Source organism: Tachyglossus aculeatus, chromosome 11 (assembly GCF_015852505.1).
Source record: "Tachyglossus aculeatus isolate mTacAcu1 chromosome 11, mTacAcu1.pri, whole genome shotgun sequence".
In the NCBI taxonomy this organism is placed as follows: Eukaryota; Metazoa; Chordata; class Mammalia; order Monotremata; family Tachyglossidae; genus Tachyglossus; species Tachyglossus aculeatus.
Genome location: NC_052076.1, coordinates 24,338,395 through 24,358,244, shown reverse-complemented (window position 1 = coordinate 24,358,244; position 19,850 = coordinate 24,338,395). Strand labels below are relative to the sequence as shown.

The 19,850-nt window shown below is 50.8% G+C and overlaps 1 protein-coding gene across 1 annotated transcript in view; it reads right to left on the bottom strand.

Annotated features, from left to right (window-relative positions):
* Positions 1 to 19,850, bottom strand: part of MAP3K14 (mitogen-activated protein kinase kinase kinase 14) — a 60,455-nt gene that overhangs the window by 32,560 nt on the left and 8,045 nt on the right. Inside the window, exons 2-6 of the mRNA XM_038753770.1 lie at positions 18,866 to 19,171; positions 15,415 to 15,484; positions 12,348 to 12,552; positions 11,648 to 12,199; positions 8,326 to 8,463 (exon numbers count right to left, since the gene is read on the bottom strand). Of these exons, the coding sequence (XP_038609698.1) occupies positions 8,326 to 8,463; positions 11,648 to 12,199; positions 12,348 to 12,552; positions 15,415 to 15,484; positions 18,866 to 19,151 (1,251 nt within the window). The 5' untranslated portion in view covers positions 19,152 to 19,171. The remainder of the gene's footprint in view (positions 1 to 8,325; positions 8,464 to 11,647; positions 12,200 to 12,347; positions 12,553 to 15,414; positions 15,485 to 18,865; positions 19,172 to 19,850) is intronic.

Below are 19,850 nucleotides of genomic sequence, written 5' to 3'. Positions count from 1 at the left end.
CTTGGGCAAGCCACTTAACTTCTCTTTGCCTCAGTGACCTCATCTGTAAAATGGGGATTAAGACTGTGAGCCCCACGGGGGACAACCTGATGACCTTCTATCTACCCCGGAGCTTAGAATGGTGCTTGGCACATAGTAAGCGCTTAACAAATACCATCATCATTATTATTATTCATAGTTTCTTCATCCGGGCAATAGGGATTCAATCCCTGTTCTCCTTCCCTCTTGGACTGGGAGCCCCATGTGGGCCAGGGATCGTGTCTGACTTGCTTATCCAATAAGAATAAAAATAATAATGATGACATTTAAGTGCTTAGTATGCGCCGAGCACTGTTCTAAGCACTGGGGGAGATACAAGGTAATCAGGTTGTTCCACGTGGGGGGCACGGTCTTAATCCCCATTTTCCAGATGAGGTAACTAAGGCCCAGAGAAGTAAAGTGACTTGCCCAAAGTCACACAGCTGGTCAGTGGTGGAGCCGGGATTAGAACCCACAACCTCTGACTCCCAAGCCCGGGCTCTTTCCACTATGCCATGCTGCTTCCTGTATCTACCCCAGTGCTTGGCAGGTAGAAAGTATTTATTATTTATTATCTATTTATTTACATTACTTATCACTATTTATTATTTATTGTATTTTTATTTATTATTATTATTGTTGTAGAGAAGCAGCGTGGCTCAGTGGAAAGAGCACGGGCTTTGGAGTCAGAGGTCATGGGTTCGAATCCCAGCTCCGCCACATGTCTGCTGTGTGACCTTGGGCAAGTCAACTTCTCTGAGCTTCAGTTCCCTCATTTGTAAAATGGGGATTAAGACTGTGAGCCCCCCGTGGGACAACCTGATTACCTTGTAACCCCCCCAGCGCTTAGAACAGTGCTTTGCTCGTAGTAAGCGCTTAACAAATGCCACTTGTTTTGTTGTCTGTCTCCCCCTTCTAGACTGTGATCCCATTGTTGGGTAGGGACCGCCTCTATATGTTGACGACTTGTACTTCCCAAGCGCTTAGTCCAGTGCTCTGCACACAGTAAGCGCTCAATAAATACAATTGAATGAATCAATGAATCATTATTATTAACTATTATTACTGTCCCCTGAGCCCAGGCTGCTGGGAGACCCCTGCAGACGCCACCAGGGGGCGCCAGCGTGGCACCCCCCATAATAATAATAATGGCATTTATTAATCAATCAATCAATCGTATTTATTGAGCGCTTACTGTGTGCAGAGCACTGTACTAAGCGCTTGGGAAGTACAAGTTGGCAACATATACAGTCCCTACCCAACAGTGGGCTATTAAGCGCTTACTATGTGCAAAGCACAGTTCTAAGCCCTGAGGAGGTTACAAGGTGATCAGGTTGTTCCACGGGGGGCAAACAGTCTTAATCCCCATTTTACAGATGAAGTAACTGAGGTGCACATAAGTGAAGTGAGTTGCCCAAAGTCACCCAGCTGACAATTGACGGAGGCGAGATTTGAACCCATGACCTCGGACTTCAAAGCCCGGGCTCTTTCCACTGAGCCACGCTGCTTCTCTTCCCCATGAACTGCTCCTTTGGCCTCCTTCCCTCCCTCCTTCACGGGACCTCCCTGGAGGGCCTCCCCGGAGGGTCTTGGGGCATTCTAATCAATCAATCGCATTTATTGAGCGCTTACTGTGTGCAGAGCACTGTACTAAACGCTTGGGAAGTACAAGTTGGCAACATATTGAGACGGTCTCTCCCCAACAGTGGGCTCACAGTCACAGAAGTCACCCTTTTAAACCAACATTTATGTCGGCATGAGAAACAGCAGGGCACGCTAGCTAGAGCCCGGGCCTGGGACTCAGACCGTCATGGATTCTAATCCCTCCTTCACCGCTTCAGCGCTTAGAACAGTGCTTTGCACATAGTAAGTGCTTAATAAATACCAACATTATTATTGCCTGCGGTGTGACCTCGGGCAAGTCACTTCACTTCGCTGTGGCTCAGTTCCCTCATCCTGTCAAATAATAACAATAATGATGGTATTTGTTAAGTGCTTACTATGTGCCAAGCACCGTTTTAAACGCCGGGGTAGATACAAGGTCATCAGGGTGTCACATGTGGGGCTCAGAGTCATAATCCCCATTTTACAGATGAGGTAACTGAGGCCCAGAGAAGTGAAGTGACTTGCCCAAAGTCACACAGCTGACAAGTGGCGGAGCCGGGATTTGAACCCATGATGATGATGATGGTACTTGTTAAGCGCTTACTATGTGCAAAGCACTGTTCTAAGCACTGGCGGGGATACAAGGTGATCAAGGTGTCCCACGTGGGGCTCACAGTCTTCATCCCCATTTTACAGATAGGGGAACTGAGGCTCTAAGAATTTAAGTGACTTCCCCAAGGTCACACAGCAGACATGTGGCGGAGCGGGACTCGAACCCATGACCTCTGACTCCAAAGCCCGTGCTCTTGCCACTGAGCTATGCTGCTTCTGAGACGTGAGCCCCATGTGGGACAGGGACTGTGTCCGAACCGCTTGGCTTGTATCCACCCCAGTGCTTAGTACAGTGCCTGGCACATAGTCAGTGCTTAAATTCCAGAATTATAACTATGCTCATTTTTCATTCATTCATTCAATCGTACTTATTGAGCGCTTAGTGTGTGCAGAGCACTGTACTAAGCGCTTGGAAAGTACAAGTCGGCAACATCTAGAGACGGTCCCTACTCAACAAAGGGCTGTCTAGAAGGGGGAGACAGACAACAAAACAAAACATGAAGACGGGCGTCAAAGTCGTCAGAACAAATAGAATTAAAGCTAAATGCACATCATTAACAAAATAAAAAGAATAGTAAATATGTACAAGTAAAATAGAGTAATAAATCTGTACAAATATACAGACAAGTGCTGTGGGGAGGGGAAGGAGGTAGAGCGGAGGGGATGGGGAGGAGGAGAGGAAAAAGGGGGCTCAGTCTGGGAAGGCCTCTTGGAGGAGGTGAGCTCTCAGTAGGACTTTGATTTATTTGTATTTATATTAATGTCCGTCTCCCCCTCTAGTCTGGAATAGACTGTGAGCCCACTGTTGGGTAGGGACTGTCTCTATATGTTGCCAACTTGTACTTCCCAAGCGCTTAGTACAGTGCTCTGCACACAGTAAGCGCTCAATAAATATGACTGACAGACTGAATTAATATAAGCAAATCAGGTTGAACACAGTCCCGGTCCCACTTGGGGCTCACAGTCTTAATCCCCGTTTTACAGACAAGATAACTGAGGCCCAGAGAATAATAATAATAATAATGATGGCATTTGTTAAGCGCTTACTATGTGCCAAGCACTGCTCTAAGCTCTGGGGAGGATACAAGGTGATCAGGTTGTCCCACATGGGGCTCACAGTCTTCATCCCCATTTTACAGATGAGGTAACTGAGGCTCAGAGAATAATAATAATAATAATAATAATAATAATAATAGCATTTGTTAAGCGCTTACTATGTGCCAAGCACTGTTCTAAGCTCTGGGGAGGATACAAGGTGATCAGGTTGTCCCACATGGGGCTCACAGTCTTCATCCCCATTTTACAGATGAGGTAACTGAGGCTCAGAGAATAATAATAATAGTAATGATGGCATTTGTTAAGCGCTTACCATGTGCCAAGCACTGTTCTAAGCGCTGGGGAGGATACAAGGTGATCAGGTTGTCCCACATGGGGCTCAGTCTTCATCCCCATTTTACAGATGAGGTAACTGAGGCTCAGAGAATAATAATAATAATAATAATAATGGCATTTGTTAAGCACTTATTATGTGCCAAGCACTGTTCTAAGCGCTGGGGAGGATACAAGGTGATCAGGTTGTCCCACATGGGACTCACAGTCTTCATCCCCATTTTACAGATGAGGTAACTGAGGCTCAGAGAATAATAATAATAGTAATGATGGCATTTGTTAAGCGCTTACTATGTGCCAAGCACTGTTCTAAGCGCTGGGGAGGATACAAGGTGATCAGGTTGTCCCACATGGGGCTCAGTCTTCACCCCCATTTTACAGATGAGGTAACTGAGGCTCAGAGAATAATAATAATAATAATAATGATGGCATTTGTTAAGCGCTTACTATGTGCCAAGCACTGTTCTAAGCGCTGGGGAGGATACCAGGTGATCAGGTTGTCCCACATGGGGCTCACAGTCTTCATCCCCATTGTACAGATGAGGTCACTGAGGCTCAGAGAAGTGAAGTGACTTTGCCCAAAGTCACACAGCAGACATGCGGGATTTGAACCCCTGACCTCCGACTCCCAAGTCCGTGCTCTTCCCTCTCAGCCACGAGAGAGGTGAAATGACTTGCCCAAGGCCACCCGGCAGACAAGCGGCAGAGCCGGGACCAGAACCCAGGACCTTCTGACTGCCGGGCCCGGGCTCATCATCATCGTCATCAATCGTATTTATTGAGCGCTTACTATGTGCAGAGCACTGTACTAAGCGCTTGGGAAGTACAAATTGGCAACATATAGAGACAGTCCCTACCCAACAGTGGGCTCACAGTCTAAAAGGGGGAGACAGAGAACAAAACCAAACATACTAACAAAATAAAATAAATAGAATAGATATGTACAAGTAAAATAAATAGAGTAATAAATCTGTACAAACATATATACATATATACAGGTGCTGTGGGGAAGGGAAGGAGGTAAGATGGGGGGGATGGAGGGGCCACGCTGCCATTATTCCCCCCACTTGGGTGACAGGAATCGAGCCCTCCTGGGTGACACGGACACACGCTTCAGGGGTGGCGGGGGGGGTGGGAGGGCCAGCAGGCGTCTGTTCCATCCCATCCCATTCCCGCTGGCTGAGGGAGGTGGGAAATTCTTCCTGCGGCCGGATTGTTTACCCCGTTGCCTGGGACCCCGAGGCCTTCGGAATGGGAACAGCTGAGGAGCAGCCCAGTGACTAAAGGGAGGGAAGTCGGGCTCACCTCCAATCCGCCCGGACGATCCCTTGCCAGTCTCCCGCGGGGGCGGAAAAGGGGGACACTTGCGGGGGGGGGCACGGACGGGGAAGGGGAGGACTGGAAGCGGAGGCTGAACCAGCTCCCTGCCTCCGGCCCAGGACGGCAGGGAAACGGAGAAGGTCACCGACTTTAGGCCGAAGCCTCAAAGCGGGCGATGACGAGGGTGGGCTGACATCCACTATGCGATGGGCGGGTGGGCGGGCAGCTGGAGGGGCTCCATGCACGGACAACGGGTTAGAGGCGTCTGTTTTCCTTCCCTTTCTTTCCCTCTGGCTCCCGCCCCGGGCCCTCCCGGCTGAGGCCTTCCCTGCCTGTCACATCTTCCAAATCACTGCTGAGAGCGGACCTCTCTCAAGGCGCCCACGCTGTCTTGGTTTTCTTTTTCCTCTTAAAGAGCCTTACAAATCTAAAAGCCTTCTAGACTGTGAGCCCACTGTTGGGTAGGGACTGTCTCTCTATAATAATAATAATGATGATGGCATTTATTAAGCGCTTACTACGTGCAAAGCACTGTTCTAAGCGCTGGGGAGGATACAAAGTGATTAGGTTGCCCCACGTGGGGCTCGCAGACTTAATCCCCATTCTACAGATGAGGGAACTGAGGCACAGAGAAGTCAAGTAACTTGCCCAAAGTCACACGGCTGACAATTGGCGGAGCCGGGATTTGAACCCATTTCCTCTGACTCCAAAGCCCGGGCTCTTTCCACCGAGCCACGCTGCTTCTCTTATACGTTGCCAACTTGTACTTCCCAAGCGCTTAGTCCAGTGCTCTGCACACAGTAAGCGCTCAATAAATACGATTGATTGATTGATTGATTACAAATGAAAATGTTTCAGGGCGTCCTCTGGATCTCGCTCTTGATGGAAAAGGCCCAGCCCCGGGCTCCGGTTGCCGGGTGGGGTTTGTTCCCATCGGCTGTGGGGAGCGGGGGGCTAATTTTCATCAGGACGGGGCCCACGGGGGGCTCAGAAACTGTCACCTGGTGGTTGTTCGCCCCCCGTCCCACCCCAACCTCCACCCCAATCGTTGCCAAGGCAGCCAGGCTCCCGCCCCGGCCCAGGGGCGGTCAATAAGACCAGCACACTGACAGTGGCCCAATCGATCAATCAATCAATCATATTTATTGAGCGCTTACTGTGTGCAGAGCACTGTACTGAGCGCTTGGGAAGTACAAGTTGGCAAAGTCTGGTAGCCCAGGCTTTGGCTACGTGGCCACTGGCTTTGGAGAGAAAGCAGAAAGCAGAGATTGGGATGGAGGGCAACCAGCTTCCCCTCATAGCCATCGCTAAAATCGGCCCTTTCCCCTCCATCCAAACTGCTATCACATGAATCCAATCATTTATCCCACCCTGCCTTGATGACTTTATCTGCCTCCTCGCTGACCTCCCTGCCTCCAGTCCACACTTAATAATAATGGCATTTATTATTCATTCATTCATTCATTCAGACGTATTTATTGAGCGCTTACTGTGTGCAGAGTGCTGTACTAAGCGCTTGGGAAGTACAAGTCGGCAACATACAGAGACATTATTAAATGCTTACTATATGCAAAACACCATTCTAAGCCCTGGGGAGGTTACAAGGTGATTAGGTGGTCCCATGGAGGGCTTACAGTCTTCATCCCCATTTTCCAGATGAGGGAACTGAGGCCCAGAGAAATGAAGTGACTTGCCCAAAGTCACACAGCTGACAATTGGCAGAGCTGGGATTTGAACCCATGACCTCTGACTCATGGTGGTAGTTGTTTGAGGGGTAAAGAGGATGCGGATCTGGGCCATGATGTGTAGGCTCAAGTCCTACTGATTGGGGTGGGGATTGAACGGGGAGCCTCCATTCTTCCTAAATCCTCCTTCACCCCCTAAACCGAGAGGGAGGGCCCCTGAATACCTCATGGTGGCATCTGTTAAGTGCTTACGATGCACCAAGCGCTGTACTAAACGATGCCGGATAAATCAGCGTGGCTTAGTGGAAAGTGCGCGGGCTTGGGAGTCAAGGGTCGTGCGTTCTAATCCCGGCTCTGCCACTTATCAGCTGTGTGACTCTGGGCGAGTCACCCAACTTCTCTGTGCCTCAGTTACCCCATCCGCAAAACGAGCACTTCACTCTGCTGCCCAGATCATTTTTCTACAGACATATTCGGGCCATGTTTTCCCACTCCTCATCCACCTCCACATCGAACAGAAACTCCTCACCATTGGCTTTAAATCACTCAATCCCCTTGCCCCCTCTTACCTCACCTCGTCACTCTGTTACTACAAACTAGCCTGCACACTTGGATTGTCATCAATCGTATTTATTGAGCGCTTACGGTGTGCAGAGCACTGGACTAAGCGCTTCGGAAGTACAAGCTGGCAACATATAGAGACGGTCCCTACCCAACAGTGTGCTCACAGTCTAAAAGGGGGAGACAGAGAACAAAACCAAACAGACTAACAAAAATCTTCTAATGTTAACCTTCTCACTGGGCCTCGATTTTGTCCACCTCATTCAATCGTATTTATTGAGCGCTTACTGTGTGCAGAGCACTGTTCTAAGCGCTTGAAGCGCTAAGTGGTACCTCGCCACCGACCCGTCGCCCACGTCCTGGTATGCCCTCCCTCCTCAGATCCAACAGACAATTACTCTCGCCCCCCACTTCAAAGCCTTACTGAAGGCACATCTCCTCCAAGAAGCCTTCCCTTTTCCTCCCACGCCCTTTTGTGGGAGGGCCTTTTAAGGCCCTGCTGAGAGCTCACCTCCTCCAGGAGGCCTTCCCAGACTGAGCCCCTTCCTTCCTCTCCCCCTCGTCCCCCTCTCCATCCCCCTATCTTGCCTCCTTCCCTTCCCCACAGCACCTGTACATATGGATATATGGTTGTACATATTTATTACTCTATTTATTTATTTATTTATTTTACTTGTACATTTCTATCCTATTTATTTTATTTTGTTGGTATGTTTGGTTCTGTTCTCTGTCTCCCCCTTTTAGACTGTGAGCCCACTGTTGGGTAGGGACTGTCTCTATGTGTTGCCAATTTGTACTTCCCAAGCGCTTAGTACAGTGCTCTGCACATAGTAAGCGCTCAATAAATACGATTGATTTTGTGTCGCCCCGGCTTGCTCACTTCATTCATCCTCCCTCCCAGCCCCGCAGCACTTATGTCCACATCTCTAATTTATTTTTCATCTGTGTCTCCCACTGTAGACCGTAAGCTCGTTTAGGCGGGGAATGCGTCTGTTCTATTGTTCTATTGTAGCCTCCCAAGCGCTCAGTGCAGTGCTCCGCACAGAGTCAGTGCTCAATAAATGCAACTGACTGCCGGTTCTCCCCCGTAGCCGGCTGGCCCTCGGCTCCCTGCCCTCCCACCGTCGCCGCTTACCTTCTTGACGGCACACTGAAAGCCCGTCCGCTTGTCTTCCATCCGATACACCTCCCCGAAGGAGCCCCTGCCTAGGCGCTCCGGACATTTTGTCCAGTGGACCTCTTCTCGGTACTCGTAATCCACCGGCCTCAGTTTCTACGGAAAGGGAGGTGACGGAAACGGTCAAAGGTTAGAGGAGCAGCGTCGCTCAGTAGGAAGGAGCACAGGCTTTGGAGTCAGAGGTCATGGGTTCAAATCCCGGCTCTGCCAACCGTCAGCTGTGTGACTCTGGGCAAGTCACTTGACTTCTCTGTGCCTCGGTGACCTCATCTGTAAAATGGGGATTAAGACTGTGAGCCCCACGAGGGACAACCTGATCACCTTGTAACCTCCCCAGCGCTTAGAACAGTGCTTTGCATGTAGTAAGCGCTTAATAAATGTCATTATTATTATTATAAAGGTGGGCAGACACAGAGAGGCAGCGTGTCATGAACAGAGAAAGGCACGGCGGCGGTGTGCGGGGGTGTTTTGGGGGGAATTTAAAGGCCAGAACTGTGGGGTTGAAGAACAGATGGAGGTAGGAAGATGTCCCATGTGGGAAGAGCCGGTCTGCTCTGTCTGGCAGCTTTGACTTCCCTGGCCTGGACTCACATTATTATTATTATTATTATTATTATTATTATATTTTTATATGCTTATTTGTTAAGCACTTACTATGTGTCAGTCACTGCACTAAGCGCCGGAGTGGATACAAGCAAACGGGGTTGGGTAGGGACTGTCTCTCTATGTTGCCAATTTGTACTTCCCAAGTGCTTAGTACAGTGCTCTGCACACAGTAAGCGCTCAATGGGAGTCAGAGGTCATGGGTTCAAATCCCGGCTCCGCTGCTTGTCAGCTGGGTGACTTGGGGCAAGTCACTTCACTTCTCTGGGCCTCGGTTCCCTCATCTGGAAAATGGGGATGAAGACCGTGAGCCCCACGCGGGACAACATGATCACCTTGTATCCACCCCAGCGCTTAGAACAGCGCTTGGCACATAGTAAGCGCTTAACAAATGCCATCATCATCATCATCATCATAAATACGATTGATTGATTGATTGATTGGGGCTCACAGTCTCAATCCCCATTTTACGGATGGGGGAACTGAGGCCCAGAGAAGTGAAGTGGCTCGCCCGAGGTCACACAGCCGACACGTGGCGGAGCAGGATTAGAACCCATGACCTTCTGACACCCAGGGCTGAGCTCTATTCACTATGCCATGCTGCTTCTCACTTCCACCCTGGACTCCTCCAGCTAGTGTGGAAGTCCTATTGCTCTATTGGACTCTCCCAAGCACTTAGTACAGTGCTTTGCACCCAATAATCAATCAATCAATCATATTTATTGAGCGCTTACTATGTGCAGAGCACTGTACAAGAAATGCCAATGACTAACTGACAGGGCATGCATTCTTAGCTTGTCACACTCGCTCCCAAGCACTGGGCACAGTGCTCTGCCCTCGGGAGGCGCTCAGGAAATAGCATCAAAGCACTTACACATGTAGCCGTGATTTGTTTATTTCTATTAATGTCTGTCTCCCCCTCTAGACTGGTAGCTCGTTATGGGCAGGGAACATGCCTACCGACTCCGCTGTATTGGACTCTCCCAGGTGCTTAGTACAGTGCTCTGCACACAGGAAGCACTCAATAGAGTTTTAAAGCAGCCCACCACCTTGCCCCCTCCTACCTCCCCTCGCTACTCTCCTATAACCCACACTTCTCTCCTCATCATCATCAATCGTATTTATTGAGCGCTTACTATGTGCAGAGCACTGTACTAAGCGCTTGGGAAGTACAAATTGGCAACATATAGAGACAGTCCCTACCCAACAGTGGGCTCACAGTCTAATGAGGTGCATTTAGCTCCTCTAATTCAAACCTTCTCACTGTGTCTCCATCTCGCCGACGACTCGTAGCTCACATCCCGCCTCCAGCCTGGAACACCCTCCCTCCCCAAATTCATTCATTCAATCGTATTTATGGAGCGCTTACTGTGTGCAGAGCACTGTACTAAGCGCTTGGGAAGTACAAGTTGGCAACATATAAGAGACGGTCCCTACCCAACAACGGGCTCACAGTCTAGAAGGGGGAGAAAGACGACAAAACATGGAGACAGGTGCCAATACCAACAGAATACACAGAATTATAGCTATATTCATTCAATCGTATTCATTGAGCGCTTACTGCATGCAGAGCACTGTACTAGATTCATTCAGTCGTATTTATTGAGCGCTTACCGTGTGCAGAGCACTGGACTAAGCGCTTGGGAAGTATAAGTTGGCAACATATAGAGACGGTCCCTACCCAACAACGGGCTCACAGTCGAGAAGGCTACATGCACATCATTAACAAAATAAATAGAATAGTAAATCAAATCTATTTTTCCAGATGAGGAAACTGAGGCCCAGAGAAGTGAAGTGACTTGCCCAAGGTCCCGTAGTAAGCAACCGGCAGAGCTGGGATTAGACTGGCTGACTCCAAAGCCTGGGCTCTTTCCACTTCTCTGGGTCTGACAGACAATGACTCTACCCCACTTCAAAGCCCTACTGAAGGCCCACCTCCTCCAAGGGGCCTTCCCAGACTAAGCCCCACCTTTCCTCTTCTCCCACTCCCTTCTGAATCGCCCTGACTTCCCCCATCCCAGCTCCTTAGCCCTCCTTAGCCCCCTTTTAGACTGTGAGCCCACTGTTGGGTAGGGACTGTCTCTATATGTTGCCAACTTGGACTTCCCAAGTGCTTAGTACAGTGCTCTGCACACAGTAAGCGCTCAATAAATACAACTGATTGATTGATTGATTATGTATGTATCTTTAACTTATTTGTATTGATGTCTGTCAAGACTGTAAGCTCGTCATGGGCAGTGAATGTGTTTATTGTTGTACCGGACTCTCCCAAGCGCTTAGTCCAGTGCTCTGCACACAGTAAGTGCTCAATAAATACGACTGAGTGGTGATCGGTTGAAGACTTTAGAGATCTGTCCCGCCCGCCCCCCGGCCCTAAGAAAGCACCTAAGCCCTCGGTGTCCCTTTCCCCCCGACCCCATGTATATATGTTTGTACATATTTATTACTGTATTTATTTATTTTACTTGTACCTATTTATTCTATTTTATTTTGTTAGTATGTTTGGTGTTGTTCTCTGTCTCCCCCTTCTAGACTGTGAGCCCACTGTTGGGTAGGGACTGTCTCTCTATGTTGCCAGCTTGTACTTCCCAAGGGCTTACTACAGTGCTCTGCACACGGTAAGCGCTCAATAAATCCGATTGATTGATTGATTGATTGATTGATCTCAGGAGGGTACCTCAGAAAGCAGGACTCCCTCGTTCTCGTCCGCCTCCGGGACGGGGCTGGTGGGCTCTCCGGCCCCCTGCCACGTCTTGGCCAGGCCGCTCAAACTCCTGGGCTCCCCCGCGCTCACGCTGCCCTTCAGGGCGTGCACCAGATATTCCTCCACAGAAAGCTTCTCGCCCAGGGCGGGCCTGGGCTGACCGCCCCACCTCCCGCTCAGGCCTGGCAGGGGGCCCTGCCCGCCGGAGGCGTCCAAATAGGCCTCCAAGGGGCTGGGCTTTCGGGCCTGAAAGGGGAGGATGGGGAAGGGGTGAGGAAATTTGTGGTAGGGGGACGCGGGGCCCAGCTTGGGCGGGGGGAACAAGTCTCTCTGCTGGTGGAGTTTCCACACGTGGTTCAGGCACTGCACGGGGCTGATGAGTTTGTGGAGTTCGGATTTGGGGGCCCCCGGGGAGACGGGGGACCCCTCCCCCAGTTTCTCAGTCTGGACACAGGCCGGCCCCCGGGGAGGGTCCGGGAAGCGCCGTAGGTTCCTGAAGTACGGGCCTGCCGCGGACTCATCTTCCTGTGAGGGAAACAGCACCGTGTGAGAGCGAGGTCTCGGCCTTTGAGCCCCGAAACCCATCCCTCGGACCCGGGACCCGTCGCCCGGCATGGAAATGGGAGGGAGAGGAGGAGGAGGAGGAAGGAGAGGGGCGTGATGACCATCTCACCTGCACCGGGATGGTACAGCTTTCCTGCTCGGGTGTTTTGGGTAGAGCTCTGGCCACGGCCGCCGGCGCTGGGGCCTTGGGCCTCCTCTTTTTCCGTTTCTTCCGGGCCTTCCCGCGGCGCTTTCCCTTCCAGCCGGCTGGGGCCACCTTCCCCTCCGTCGCGTGAGCCACATTGTTGGGGATCTGATCGAGGTGATCGGATCGGCTGCTGGGGGAGGGAGGAGGCAACTATAAGATCGATGCGAACCGGCGTGTGGAAGCACACACGGATGGACGCGCAAACGCACGCCGTCTAGCCAGGGCAGTTACGTGCCTCCCTCGGCCCCACCGGGAGAGGCGGCTCGCGCTGAGGTTTCAGGGAAAGGGGTGGGCAGGATGTCTGGAGATCCTTCATCAGCTCTTGAATCAAAGGTGGATGTGGAGAAGAGAGTGAGGGGAGGGCGTGGGGGGACCCTGCCCCGATTACCTGGCATGGGCAGCGGTCCCGGGCCCACTTCGGGCAGGGCCGCCATCCTCGAGAACCCCTGGCCCGCTGGTCCCCCGTAATCCCACCCTGAAAGCGCTGAAATCGGCGGAAACTTCTGTTCGGATATCCGCTGCCTCCACTCCGCTCCGATTGCTGATCGGCAATTCCCAGAGAGGAGGCCGGCCAACATCGTCATCATCATCAATCGTATTTATTGAGCGCTTACTGTGTGCAGAGCACTGTACTAAGCGCTTGGGAAGTACAAGTTGGCAACATCTAGAGACAGTCCCTACCCAACAGTGGGCTCACAGTCTAAAAGGGGGAGGAATACAACAGCCGGAATACCCAACAGCCGGAATACCCAACAGGACCACAGTCCCTCTGCCCGGGTGGGCTCAGTCTATAGTCATGGGATCACCCCCCATGCCCGTCCAAGCCCCCTCTTCCAAGGTCCCCCGGCCACCCCGGCCTAATTCCTTCTTGGCGTCATCTCACACCATCCCTCTGTGGGCTGGCGGAGGCCCTCAGCTCCTCCCCTGAGCCTTGACCAGTGCTTATTCCACAGCTCCTAACAATCCCAAGCGCTTAGTACAGTGCTCTGCACACAGTAAGCGCTCAATAAATACGATTGAATGAATGAATGAATAATAATGATAACAATAACCATGGTGTTTATTAAGCGCTTACTTTGTGTCAGGCACCTTACTAAGCACCGGGGTGGAAACCAGCAAATCGGCTTGGACACAGTCACCGTCCTGCGTGGGGCTCACAGTCTTAATAATAATAATAATAATAATAATAATAATAATGGCATTTGTTAAGTGCTTACTATGTGCAAAGCACCATTCTAAGCACTGGGGTGGATACAAGGTGATCGGGTTGTCCCACGTGGGGCTCACAGTCTTAATCCCCATTTTACAAATGAAGGAACTGAGGCCCAGAGAAGTTAAGTGACTCGCCCAAAGTCACACAGCTGACAAGCGGCAGAACCGGGATTAGAACCCATGACCTCTGACTCCCAAGCCCGGGCTCTTTCCACTGACCCACACTGCTTCTCATAATAATAATAATAATAATAACAATAATAATGGCATTTATTAAGGGCTTACTGTGTGCCAAGCACTGTTCTAAGCACTGCGGAGGTCACAAGTGATCAGGTTGTCCCACGGGGGGTTCACAGTCTTAATCCCCATTTTCCAGATGAGGTCACTGAGGCCCAGAGAAGTGAAGTGACTCGCCCAAAGTCACACAGCTGACAATTGGCGGAGCCGGCATTTGAACCCATGATCTCTGACTCTAAAGCCCATTCTCTCTTCCACTGAGGCACACTGCTTCTCCAATCGCCATTTACGGAGGCATTTACTGAAACTGAAGCACAGAGAAGTGAAGCGACTTGCCCAAGGCCACACAGTAGACAAGTGGCAGAGCCGGGATAAGAACCCATGACCTTCTGACTCCCAGGCACAGGCTCTATCCATTACAGCATGCTGATTCACTAGGTCCCAGCGCTTAGTCCAGTGCTCTGCACACAGTAAACGCTCAATAAATAGGATCGCACGGACTCCCTGGGGCCGCGAGCGGCGGCTTTGTTCATTTAATTTGAGAAGCAGCGTGGCTCAGTGGAAAGAGTACGGACTTGGGAGTCAGAGGTCGTGGGTTTGAATCCCGGCTCCGCCACTTGTCAAGCTGTGTGACTTTGGGCAAGTCACTTAGCTTGTCTGTGCCTCAGTTACTTCATCTGTAAAATGGGGATTGAGACTGTGAGCCCTGTGTGGGACAACCTGCTGACCTTGTATTCATCCCAGTGCTTAGACATGGCTTGGAACATTGTAAGCGCTTAGCAAATACCATCATTGTTATTATTATTATTATTATTATTATTATTATTATTATTATTATTATTAAGAGAAGCAGTGTGGCTCAGTGGAAAGAGCCTGGGCTTGGGAGTCAGAGGTCATGGGTTCCAATCCCGGCTCTGCCGCTTGTCTGCTGTGTGACTTTGGGCGAGTCATTTGGCTCAGTGGAAAGAGCCCGGGCTTTGGAGTCAGAGGTCATGGGTTCAAATCCCGGCTCCACCACTTAGCTGTGTGACTTTGGGCAAGTTAATTCACTTCTCTGGGCCTCAGTTCCCTCATCTGGAAAATGGGGATGAAGACTGTGAGCCCCCCGTGGGACAACCTCATCACCTTGTAACCTCTCCAGCGCTTAGAACAGTGCTTTGCACATAGTAAGCGCTTAATAAATGTTATCATTATTATTACTATTTCACTTCTCTGGGCCTCAGTTCCCTCATCTGTAAAATGGGGATTAAGACTGTGAGCCCCACGGGGGCCAACCTGATCACCTTGTAACCTCCCCAGCGCTTAGAACAGTGCTGTGCACATAGTCAGCGCTTAATAAATGCCATTATTATTATTATTACAGTGCTCTGCACACAGTAAGCGTTCAATAAATACGATTGATTGAATGAATGAATGAATTTGGCCCCGTCCCCAGGCGCACCGTTCCCACCCCGCAGACCCTCCACCGAGGCTCGGTCCCCGGGGCCACGGGCCACTCAGTCACCCACGGGCTCCCTCCCAGTGGGGGTGACTTTCTCACCTGAACTGCTTAGACCCTGCGATGAAGAGCCTCTCGGAAGACGTGGGACTGAACTCTTGACTGCTCTCACCTATTCGCGGAGGGAAAGAAGGCCCAACAGTTAATCAATCAATCAATCGTATTTATTGAGCGCTTACTGTGTGCAGAGCACTGGACTAAGCGCTTGGGAAGTCCAAGTTGGCAACATCTAGAGACAGACCCTACCCAACAGTGGGCTCACAGTCTAAAAGGGGGAGACAGAGAACAAAACCAAACATACTAACAAAATAAAATAGAATAGATATGTACAAGTAAAATGAATAAGCAGAGTGATAAATATGTACAAACATATATACAGGTGCTGTGGGGAAGAGAAGGAGGTAAGATGGGGGGATGGAGAGGGGGGCGAGGGGGAGAGGAAGGAAGGGGCTCAGTCTGGGAAGGCCTCCTGGAGGAGGTGAGCTCTCAGTAGGGCCTTGAAGGGAGGAAGAGAGTGAGCTGGGCGGATTGGCAGAGGGAGGGAATTCCAGGCCAGGGGGAGGACGGGGGCCGGGGGTCGATGGCGGGATGGGCGAGAACAAGGTACGGTGAGGAGATTAGCGGCAGAGGAGCAGAGGGTGCAGGGTGGGCTGGAGAAGGAGAGAAGGGAGGTGAGGTAGGAGGGGGCGAGGGGATGGACAGCCTGGAAGCCCAGGGTGAGGAGTTTCTGCCTGATGTGCAGATTGATTGGTAGCCACTGGAGATTTTTGAGTTTTGAGTTAAGACCGATCGGGGTCCCGCGAGGCTCGGAAGGGGCTGGCTTATGCGGGACCTCTCGTAGCTCTGCCAGTCCCCCGCCTCTTCTCCGTTTCTCCCCCGCCCCGCCTGACACCCCCTTATCGCTCTTCGTCTTCTCCTCACCCCTCCCGCTCACTCCCGACCTCCATCTCCTCCCTCTCGGTCTCCGCTCTCCCTTCCAACGCCCGCATCCGGTCTATAGGCCAAATCTAATAGCTTTTCCCCTCAACCACATAATACTAACGGCATTTATTAAGCGCTTACTATGTGCAAAGCACTGTTCGAAGCGCTGGGGTGGTTACAAGGTGATCAGGTTGTCCCACGGGGGGCTCACGGTCTTCATCCCCATTTTACAGATGAGGGAACTGAGGCCCAGAGAAGTGAAGTGACTGGCCCAAAGTCACGCAGCTGACAGCTGTTTTGTTCTGACGACTTGACACCTGTCCACATGTTTCGTTTTGCTGTCTGCCTCCCCCTTCTAGACTGTGAGCCTGTTGTGGGTGGGGACCATCTCTATATGTTGCCAACTCGGACTTCCCAAGCGCTTAGTACAGTGCTCTGCACACAGTAAGTGCTCAATAAATATGACTGAATGAATGAATGAATTGGCAGAGCCGGAATTTGAACCCATGACCTTGACTCCAAAGCCCGTGCTCTTTTCCACACTGAGCCACGCTGCTTTTCCCACATTTGCCCCCCTGCCCTCCACAATCCAAAATGCCCCTACACCGGTCCAGAAAGCTGTCTTTTTTGGTGCCTCAGCCTCCTGGCTGATCTCCCTGCCTCCGGTCTCTCCCCTCTCTCCAATTCAGGCCTCCCTCTGTTGCCCGGATCACTTCTCTAAAAACATCAGTCTGCCCACGCTCCTCTCCATGGTTTTCCACTCTAGAGCGTGGGCTTTGGAGTCAGAGGTCATGGGTTCAAATCCCCACTCCGCCAACCGTCAGCTGGGTGACTTTGGGCCATTCACTTCACTTCTCTGGGCCTCATTTACCTCAGCTGGAAAATGGGGATGAAGACTGTGAGCCCCTCGGGGGACAACCTGATTACCTTGTAACCTCCCCGGCGCTTAGAGCAGTGCTTTGCACATAGTAAGCGCTTAATAAATGCCATTATTATTATTAATAAGCAGAAACTCCTTTTTGCCATTTTTTAGGTGGTATTTAAGTGCTTGCTACATGTCAAATATCGTTTGACAAGTGAATTATCATCAATTTGAACCCATGACCTCTGGCGCCAAAGCCCGGGCTCTTTCCACTGAGCCACGCTGCTTCTCTAATGGGGATTGAGACTGGGATCCCCACACGGGACAAGAACTGCGTCCAACCCGATTTGCTTGGCTCCACCCCAGCGCTTAGCGCAACGCCTGGCACACAGTAAGCGCTTAACCAATTCCACAGTTATCATTATTCTTATAATAATAATAATAATAATAGCATTTATTAAGCGCTTACTATGTGCAAAGCACTGTTCTAAGCGCTGGGGAGGTTGCAAGGTGATCAGGTTGTCCCATGGGGGGCTCACAGTCTTAATCCCCATATTACAGATGAGGTCACTGAGGCCCAGAGAAGTGACGTGACTCGCCCAAAGTCACACAGCTGGCTATTGGCAGAGCTGGGATTTGAACCCATGACCTCCGACTCCAAAGCCCGGGCTCTTTCCACTGAGCCATGCTGCTTCTCTAATCATCATCATCATCAATCGTATTTATTGAGCGCTGACTATGTGCAGAGCACTGTACTAAGCGCTTGGGAAGTACAAATTGGCAACATATAGAGACAGTCCCTACCCAACAGTGGGCTCACAGTCTAAAAGGGGGATTATTAGACACAGTCTAATGGGGACTGAGACTGGGATCCCCACACGGGACAAGGACTGCGTCCAACCCGATTTGCTTGGATCCACCCCAGCGCTTAGCGCAACGCCTGGCACACAGTAAGCGCTTAACCAATTCCACCATTATCATTATTCCTCAAAAATCTCCAGTGGCTACCAATCAATCTGCGCATCAGGCAGAAACTCCTCACCCTGGGCTTCCAGGCTGTCCATCCATCCCCTGGCCCCCTCCTCCCTCACCTCCCTTCTCTCCTTGTCCAGCACAGCGCGCACCCTCCGCTCCTCCGCCGCTGATCTCCTCCCCGTACCTCGTTCTCGCCTGTCCCGCCATCGACCCCCGGCCCACGTCATCCCCCAGGCCTGGAATGCCCCCAATCCCTCTGCCCATCCACCAAGCTAGCTCTCTTCCTCCCTTCAAAGCCCTGCTGAGAGCTCACCTCCTCCAGGAGGCCTTCCCAGACTGAGCCCCTTCCTTCCTCTCCCCCTCGTCCCCCTCTCCATCCCCCCCATCTTACCTCCTTCCCTTCCCCACAGCACTTGTATATATGTATATATGTTTGTACATATTTTTTACTCTATTTATTTTATTTGTACATATCTATTCTATTCATTTTATTTTGTTAGTATGTTTGATTTTGTTCTCCGTCTCCCCCTTTTAGACTGTGAGCCCACTGTTGGGTAGGGACTGTCTCTATATGTTGCCTATTTGTACTTCCCAAGCGCTTCGTCCAGTGCTCTGCACATAGTAAGCGCTCAATAAATACGACTGATGATGATGATTCCTATGAACTTGGAATTCAGGTCCCCCGAGCCCCGGGCTCGCGCTCTCCCCACGGGGCCCCGCGCCTCCCGCGCTCACACTCGGCCTGCGCGATGATGGAGATGGAGGCCGAGCCTCCCTCGGCCCCTTCCTTGGGGGTCCCTTCCTTGGCCGTCCCCTTGGTGAACACGGCGTTCAGGATCTCCCACTGCCGGAAGAACACGGGGGGCTTCTCCCCCGCGCCGGCTTCCAGGGTGCACACGGAGCTCTGTGTCCGGCCGGCGGCTTGGCCCTGGCCCTGGCCCTGGCCCTGCCCCTGGGCCACGGCCGGATCCTTCTGGGCCACCCCGGCCGCTCCTTGGCAAGCAACTTCCATCACGGCCATCTCATACGCTCGCTGAAACCCTACGGGGGAAAACCAAACGACAATATATATATTATATATATATATATGTCAATATATATGACAGTATATATGGTTGTACATATTTATTACTCTATTTATTTATTTATTTATTTATTTTACTTGTACATTTCTATCCTACTTATTTTATTTTGTTGGTATGTTTGGTTCTGTTCTCTGTCTCCCCCCTTTTAGACTGTGAGCCCACTGTTGGGTAGGGACTGTCTCTATGTGATGCCAATTTGTACTTCCCAAGCGCTTAGTACGGTGCTCTGCACATAGTAAGCGCTCAATAAATACGACGGATTGATTGATGGATTGACAAAGTGTCAGTGCTCACGGGGACTGCAGCAGAGAAGCAGAATAATAATAATGATAATGATGGCATTTGTTAAGCGCTTACGGGGACTGCAGCATCATCATCATCATCATCAATCGCATTTATTGAGCGCTTACTGTGTGCAGAGCACTGGACTAAGCGCTTGGGAAGTACAAATTGGCAACATATAGAGACAGTCCCTACCCAACAGTGGGCTCACAGTCTAAAAGGGGGAGACAGAGAACAATACCAAACATACTAACAAAATAAAATAAATAGGATAGATATGTACAAATAAAATAAATAAAGAGTAATAAATATGTACAAACATATATACATATATACAGGGGCTGTGGGGAAGG